Raw genomic sequence first — 8,988 nt, 5'->3', positions numbered from 1 at the left:
AACAAACGAAAAACGACAGGACTTTTTGAATGCCCTGGTAAAAACGTCAAACGTTTGAAAACAGCAGTTCTTAATTTAAAAGCTATACTAGCCGCCATTCCAAACGTATAAGTTATTTTGTTTTGTTCTATAGTTCACTCCTAATATTGTCTTGAGTGTCGTTCTTCGTTATTTTTTCTGTTTAAGGTAGGAGTCATATGTTGATCTTTTGGGATGTAGCTTTGAGCTTTTTTTTAAATAGCGATGGTTATTTACTGTTTTGTTTATTAAACGAGTAACTTAAATTTAAAAACTGATGTTGATATCTTTAATCATTAATAGAATAACTGAGTGAATATTTCCTATTATTTATGTGAATACTGACATATATTTAAGGGATGATAGAGGCACAGATAGGAAATGTGTATTTCTTTTATTTTCATAAAATTGCACATCGAAACTTTGACCCGATTACAGTAATTTGTTTGCTCAGCTATTAGCAATAGGAATGTAATTAGATCATTGAAGGGGTATTGTGGATAATTATCATGACAGCTATTGATTGCATCTCACTAGTTAAGTTTGGAATCCTATAAGCTCCTGAAAGTTATATTGCCATGGAAAAGCAAATGAGGAATGTAACAAATAGAAAATAGAACATTATTAGGGCTTTTTCCTCATTGAAGTTGCTCTGAGTACGGCAATATTTAGCATGCAACACAGTATGGAAATATTTAGCTTATATACTATACATATGTCATGAGCTAAATATTGTGATTATTTATTAATGCATATATGTATGCAATTAATAATACATACTAACATATAAAGAAGGAGAGTTCGTTTGTTTGAATGCGCTTATTTCAGGAAGTGACCATTCGATTTGAAAAATTATTTTTAATCTAGATAGATTGCTTATTGAGGGAGGTATCATGGTTTATAATAAACCACTACGACCCATAGAAAAGGAGCAGACACCAGACACAATAAAAAGCTTTCGTTGGTAAGTGTCCGTAATCATTGTCCTGCCAACTTCATACATTCTATAAGAGGGGTATTCATGATATTGTGTTTAATGTAAAATGTTTTATTATGTTAAATGTTATAAGTGTAGGATTGTGAGAAGCCTTATTTAAAGCCATGTTAAATGCATAAGAGCTTCTAGTGGATTTTTTGAACAACCAAAATTGAGGGAAAAGTAGGAGTTATGTAAAAGTTTAAAACTGAGTGCCTTGTTGATCTTTTAACTTGTGAAGAATAGAATCAAGACGAACTAAGTGACAACTCTCATTACACTATTATTAATTTCATCCATTGCTTTATCAGTTATAAAACCATCCAAAACAATACTAACACAATCAAAACACAAACTACGAGTAAGTAACCAAACACGACGACAAATAAAATGTGACGAGCTCAGCTGGTCTGTTGCGTGATGTCATTATCCGTTTAGCAGACCTAGTACCGGACTCTCAATCATGTTACATTTTATATCATTTTAACATGGTAAAAGAAGGAAATATTTCTCCATTTAACATAAGCTTTTCCATTTAACACGCTGTTACATGTTAAACTAAAGATCATGAATACCCTTAAGGTAGCAGGGTACGAGAATAGACCAGGAGGTAGCATAGTATATCTTGGGGTCACCCTTGATAGGCACCTGACTCTAGCTCGCCACTGCAACAAGAAAATCAAGCTGGTTAGGACCAAGTCTTACAGGCTTAATCACCTGTTAATTTCTCCTAATCTCTCCCTCCGCCTATAATTAGTTCTACAAAAGTGTGCTGAGGGCATCCTAGCTCTACGCAGCGCCTATGCTGACCAACCTAGCACCTACAACAGCCAAGAAGCTTTAACAGTTTCACTATACTCTGACGTATAGTGAGACATATGTATGTACTTCACTACAAAGGGCAAAGACGAACCACATACAGACCACACTTGACTTACCAACTGTGACAGAATTTATCATCAGGAGGCATATCAATTTTTTTTATAACCTCTAGTTCTCTACGAATCCACTCTTCAGGACTCTGACACCGACTGGACGGCCACAAAGATGGCAGACCCACAAGAACAGACTCAGTCTAGAATGAGGACAAGTAACACAACTGATTCAACATACCTGGTGAGCCACGTCACCTGTCACGGACAGACACAAAATATAGACTACTCCTTTCCAAAAGATTCAATTTCCTCAACCCCCTCTTTCAAATGCATCATCAATGCAGAAAAAGAGGCTACTCTCAAACCGTTTTTCTCATCATGACATCGACCCAATGCACTCATGGGCATTAAAGGAAAAAAAAATGGGAGGATAGTATTATTAAAAAAATAAAAACAACTCAGGTGAAAATTGAAAACAATTCAGCCGTTAAGAGAAATTTATTTTAGTTTTAATCTTATTCTTTAAAAATGTCTGCAATATGAGTCGGAGTTTCTTCAAAATTTCTCTCAAACCACATGTTTGGTAGAACGTTTCCGCAAATTTCTAATTGGTGGGGGTGGCTTAATAATTGACTCCTGTAAGCCGGATGTTATATTTGTAGGTTACTAGCTAATCCGGAAATGCTTGGCTATACCGAGATTTAGGTATGTATATATCTAATGAACATAATTGAAGGATTGATATAAATTATTTTATATTTATAAATTAATGTATACTTTGAATATTTCTTAAAATTAAATATTCACAAATACTTTTTTATTATTATTATGTTTGCTTTAGACAAATTTTAATTACTCTTGTATTCAATTTAATCAATCTTGTATTCAACTATTCAATAGACATTTGTAGTTACTTTATTTGACATATATACAAAGGAACCGCTTGTAATTACTGAAATCAAGGTGGGAAAAGTCACCCTACACTTTAGCAGAAAAACGGGGTGCTTTCAATCCCGTAGTTGTTTTGTTATTGTCTTCTTCAAATTACAATCATTTTGTCGTTGGAAAGGAACCGGAGAGTGTAATGGAGGTATGAGCAATCCAGTCCAATGGTAAAAATTATTTTAATTAGAGAAAATCTCAAGTTATTTTTGCTGAACACTATAAAAAAAATACTTAGTGTGTTATAAGATTATTGAACTGTCTCTGAGCTAGGAAGTAAATAATGACAGTTAAAATCGTGGAAAATAATGAGCCAATTACGATACAATTGATCCAAATAACCTAGCAAACAAAACCAAACCACCTGATAACAATAGAATTTTATTCACTTAGCTTATCATTATACAACGGGCCGTAATTTTCTTGAATCTCCAATCATCCCCATTTCTTTTAGTAGCTCTTTGCTTTCTTAACCTCTTCCAAGTATACAAAAAAAATCTTATAATATCCAGTAGTCCAGTAGTTAATGTAAAGATATTTATTATAAAGTGATAACTATTTCTGGTTCAAATTAGTTAAACTACTTCATTAAGCTTTCTACGTTAAGTTGAGATGTATTACAGAAGCTGAGATTCACCTCCAGTTTGGTGAACCAATTAAATGATAAGGAATTCTGTCTGCTTTAAATACATGCTTGTATTTTTAGCAAATGGTTTATTGTTTATTATGTATTTTAGCAAATTACTAAAATATACTTATTATGTATGAAAAATAAAAGACTAAAGAAAAATGGAATTCTTCTATAATTTTTTTTTTTTAAATATCTAACAATAATAAAAATACTATTGCTATAAATGTTAAAATATCATTATACCGTATCATTATTAGTAATATTGATTATTTGTATTCCATTTTATTATATCGCCGCTCAAGAAGAACTTTTTATGAAATTGACTTTATTCTCTTAGCGTGCTCAAAAATGCATTTACTAGTTGATTGTTAAACTATGTAATTGCATTTAAGAAATTAGCCATGAGGAAGAAGATCGGTCGTTGATCGCTTCGACCCTCCGGTGGAATAACGATAGAATTGTCAATTATTTTTTAGAAAGGAAGGTGTGCTTTACTTTATCCGGAACGATATCGTCTCAACAGCTGTTTATGGCAACATTAGAACCTGTTTTCACTGCGACAACGATCTAAATTCTCTTTTCGTCATTACTGTACCCTAAAGACGAGATAAATATTTTATCATGATTCGGGAGCTTAAAGGAGGAATATTTTCACTTCCGGAAAGCAAATTAAAAGACTTAATTAAGCTGATTCCCTTCTTCTACTAACTCTGTCATGGCAGTCTTAAATAATTTGAGTAGCAGTTTATCCATAATTTCTATAAACGTTTTATACTTTTCATACTATTCTCTTTGTTTTTGTACAATTAAACTTTTTCATAACATTTTCTTCATAGTTGTAATTGTTTTCCTTTCTCTACTACACTAGAAATGTAAAATTTGAGATATATTTTTAGAAGAACAATGACGTATTTAGATGGTACTGGTTACTGTGAGGCAGAGATGGGCAAAATCTAGATATAGTTGAAACTAATAGCTAAATTTGTCATGGGTACGATGTATAATTATCAATGGTTCATTCAAGAATCCATGGCAATTTAACTATTAGTTTATTATAGTATTATAGCTGATTTTTGCCGATCTCTTTTCTGAGGCCTTAAGAGTTGCAATGAACGAGATGAAAGTAGTTAACAGACACTGTGGGTTAAAACAATGTCTACAAACTACTTTCATTTACAGAAGAATAATACCAAATATATGGACCATTCTATTTAAAAACCTATTTGAATTATTATAAATTTCAATTTTTTAGTTGTGTCATTGTCGTTGTCATCTGGAGCTGCAAATTTAAAATTTGTAAATTTAAATAAATTAAATACATGGTTTTACACATTTTTTACAAAGTAAGTTCTTTGCAGTATTTTTAAATTATTTTTTGCAGATTCTCATATCACAAAATCGTTTAACAAAACTCAAGACGATATTAACTAAGCTACAGCAAACTTTAATTTACATGGTATTGTAAAACAAAGAAGTTTTCTAAAACTGGGTTAGTAAGTTGTTTGAAAGCCCCATTAAAGACTAATTCTATATACAATAATATGCTTTAATTTGGCATTATCTATATTAAATAGTTTTTTAGTTATGGCTTACTGTTCAATAAAAAAAAAAGTGACTTTCTTTAAAAATTTAAGTTTAAGACTTCTGTTCTACATGAAGTATACTATCACTTAAATTTCTGATGTCAATTACATATACCTATGAAACTGTTCAAAATATGTAAAATTAACTTTAGATGTTCATTAAAGGATATTAGTTAGATAATTATAAAATACTATGGAAGTTTTGAACGTCAATTATTAGTATAATGTACGAACTAGTTGTAAGTATAGAAGAATCTAAATATTGTCGATATATGTAAATATTGTTGACACATATGTTTTTAATATGTATATTGCTAAACATACTAAAAATTCAAGAAGCTGGCATCTCAGTAAAATTAATTAGAGTAATGATAGTGATAATGTGAACTACCCAGGGAGGGTCGGGGTTAAGTACTTTCTAATAAAGTACTGTTTTTAGAACAACGGTCATACAAGGAGGTGCTTTTGTCAAGATCACGCTCAATCCCCATATTTTTCTAAAAATAAGATTATTCAAAATTAATTAAGTCATCTTATATACAATGAAAGTGTGTAGATCATATAAATTATACAGCAATCTTGAATGTTATTTTTAAGTCTTGAACCGGTTGACCTATGATATTCACAAGACAGGTCGTTAATAAAACTCGATTATCTAAAAAGTGAAAGCAAATCAGCACAGACCGGGGGACTCATGTCCACTTGACCATTTATGTACATTATATATTAAGTAACGTCATGAACAAGATACATATTAATGAAAATATGAAAATCCACATTATCTAAGCGTTATCATAACCATTTTCTAAAATAAATCAAAACTCTTGAGAGTAATCAATATTGTGTCTTAGCGAACGTTTTTAACCAGGTAACAATACAAGACATGTTGAAATACAATGCCGCATATCGAATAAGAACTAACGGTTCGCATACGCTGTACATTGATCTATGTGTTATGAACGAACTAGAGGTGCAAAGAGGTCGTAAGACATAGAGGTCATCCTGTTCGGCTCTTAATGGGTAAATATTTTTTGATATTGATCGGATAACTAAGCGACTTACTGTTTTTGGGTGCAGCTGATACTAGAACGACCAAAGAAGCGAGGAAGCAGATCCAAGACATGGCCGTAGACTGGAGCGGGCCTCCACCAGGGGGAGCCACTTGTGCACCTTTCACTTCCACCTCTCTAAGCCTCCATGTCCTCTAATCCCTAAATCGGTTACTCATGTTTGCCACTTGCCACAAATCTAAAACCACAAAAACATCTACAAATGCTTGGTAAACGAATAAAGCAAACAAATATTGGTAACCACACATTCCAATGTTCCAGAGATATAAGTATGTCGGACAACGAACTTGTAGTATTTATTTTTATCCGATACTTGTTAATTTATTTACTCATACGTATTTATGGATGGAAATTCGTTCTATTTTAAATCAAATTCAATGAGAAAGAATTTATTCAAACCCAATTGATAAATACTTAAAATATTACTACTTAAACTAGAGTTAATTATCGACTCCAATAGTCGATAGTTTAATTATATAAAAGACGGAGAGCACTAAAATCTTTCTTTTGGCAGTTCTCAACAGCCAGGAAAAAATAAATGAAATGGACATCATTAGTCTCTGGGTACTTGAGTAAATCACGGGCAACCATGAGCGCTGTTGGTAATGGATATGAGAAACTGCATACTATGCTATACATTTTCTTGTACTTGTTTTCTGTTTTTGATAGATTTCTCTCTTTTCTTTTTTAAGTTGTTATTTTTGTCTATATCTTTTCTTCCAGAATCTTTATTAATGAAATGCTAAAAATTTGGAAATTGTTTCTGTTACGGATAAAGTATTTCTGAATTTAGGCTTCAATCTCCCATTCTGAGTCTTAAAATAAAAGAGATAGAAGACAAAGAAGATACTTATTGTTATAGTATAACTAGCTATGTGAATTTGATTTTGTCCACTGGACTTCATGAGATATTGTATCCGTTCTCGATAGAATCAATATATATTAATAATGCGAACAAAATGGACAATAAATAAACCTAAGGATAGTATTTACATTATACTATTTTCGTTTTTATTGTATTTCGTTTCTTGTATAAATTAATATATTAATTAAATACCCAAAGTATTATCCTTTTAATTGATATTAAAGTTGTTTAAAAAGAAAACAAGATAATGGAAATAAATAATGTATACCAGTATAATATTGCCTTTATTATTATGTATAATGGGAATAATAAATGCAATATTAAAACCCCTAGATCATAAAAAAGGCAATCCTTCCCCGCCGGACCCGCTCCGCTAAGACACCCGGAAGGCGACGGTCCTATATCACTTTTGAAATATTAGCCTAAAATGAGAAGAGGAAACTTTAAGATAGGTAAATCGAGTTATATTCAAAAAGGACCTGAAATGAAAAACGACATGAATTAATTAAATTAATTATTTACAATTTACTGTAAATTGTAATTGAATGGAATTTAAATCTAGTAAATTAACATTAGTAGCACCACTTTTTTATCGTCGTTTTAAGTAGATGAAAGAGAAAAAAAAAATTAAATGAATATTTTTATTTTGTATGGATAATAAATATTTAATTACCCGATTACGGGTAAAATTAAATCAATCCTGATTCTACACCACTAACAATACTAGGCATAATTGTGTGAAAGCATTACTAGCGCTTACTCAAGCTCTCAAGCTATAAGCCAATTCTAAAATGGTTCGGCAGCAAATTTGGGCAAGCCAATACATCCACATGCTTGTGAAAGTAGGGATTTGCCGTAATTTGGTTCTGAGGCGACCTGATCTGAGCAAATATTTAATATGAGGCCACCCCCATAATATCGAAGAACCCAATCTGTAGTCATTTCGTACTGTCTTAGTTCACTGCAATAGTTCATTTATTTCATCTTAAGACTTTTTAGAAGATCATTTAACTCAGTTTTAATTATTTTATATTCTTGCTTAGGTCTTCCACATGTAATGATCCGCCGGATTAAGATATGAAGAGGACCCTGAGAAATGCGAATCTCGGAGCCACTCTTCGAGCTCTGTATTGGAAAGTTAAAAATTTGAACCTAAGAAGTAAGAAAGTACAGTAAAAAGTACTTAGAAAGTACTACCAACCTAAATTATGAAACTGCGTGGAATTAATTTAGAAAGCGTTCTAAAATTAGATTGAACCATTGCTGAGTTAAGCCACTCTAATAAAAAAAAAATTAAAAAAGGCCCGCTTTTTAAGGTGTTGGGAAATTATATATATATATTTATGTTGAATGGAGTAATACAACCAGTAAAAATCAAGTTCCTAAATTTCAAAAACATTTGGAAGCTGAGTATTAGCGAAAAAAATACCAAAATTTACTGTTTTTTTAAAGTAATAACTGGACTTTTTAACTATTTCTAACAGTCAATGAACCAAATTTCCTCTCCCCCTCACTCATCTGTATTATCACTTACTTTCAGTTGAGATTTAAACTTGAAAATCGGCAAAGTTATAGTTTTTAACCTAAAACCGAAATTTCTAAAAAATCAAATCTTAAATGTTTAACCTGTAAATAAATAAAAAAAAGAAATGGCGAATTCAATTTTAAACTGTAAAGTGTACTGTGTCTAAATAGTAATTAATACCTATTAAAGAATCACCAATCAACCAAAATGGGATGCAAAGATATTCTCTATGCCCAAAACCACATTCTTGAAATTATGCTGAGCGAAATTCAGAGAGCCACTGGAAGTTTCAAATACACCATAGGGTCGTCCAATTATTTTGGCAACTGATTTCGAAAATCAGGTTGTCAACCACGTTGTTTTGTGGTTTCACTCAAGGTGATTGGAAAAGAATGGTGACAAATTGCAACACTTAGATAGGAAGTATTTGCACCCCCTCAAGGCACATTATGTGGCAGTTCACCGAACTGAATGACTTTTGTTGACTGACAATATATATTATA

General features: G+C 31.7%; 1 protein-coding gene across 1 annotated transcript in view; it reads right to left on the bottom strand.

Moving 5' to 3' along the window:
* LOC106680494 (probable chitinase 2) overlaps positions 1-6,213 on the bottom strand; it is a 39,655-nt gene extending 33,442 nt beyond the window's left edge. The window contains exon 1 of the mRNA XM_014420244.3: positions 6,088-6,213. Within this exon, the coding sequence (XP_014275730.1) occupies positions 6,088-6,148 (61 nt within the window). The 5' untranslated portion in view covers positions 6,149-6,213. The remainder of the gene's footprint in view (positions 1-6,087) is intronic.
* Between the last annotated feature and the right edge of the window lie 2,775 nt (positions 6,214-8,988).

This window comes from Halyomorpha halys, unplaced genomic scaffold (assembly GCF_000696795.3).
Source record: "Halyomorpha halys isolate HHAL.00 unplaced genomic scaffold, Hhal_1.1 Scaffold18.1, whole genome shotgun sequence".
Lineage (NCBI taxonomy): Eukaryota > Metazoa > Arthropoda > Insecta > Hemiptera > Pentatomidae > Halyomorpha > Halyomorpha halys.
Note: the sequence above shows the minus strand (reverse complement) of the source record. Positions and strands in the feature narration are given on the sequence as shown.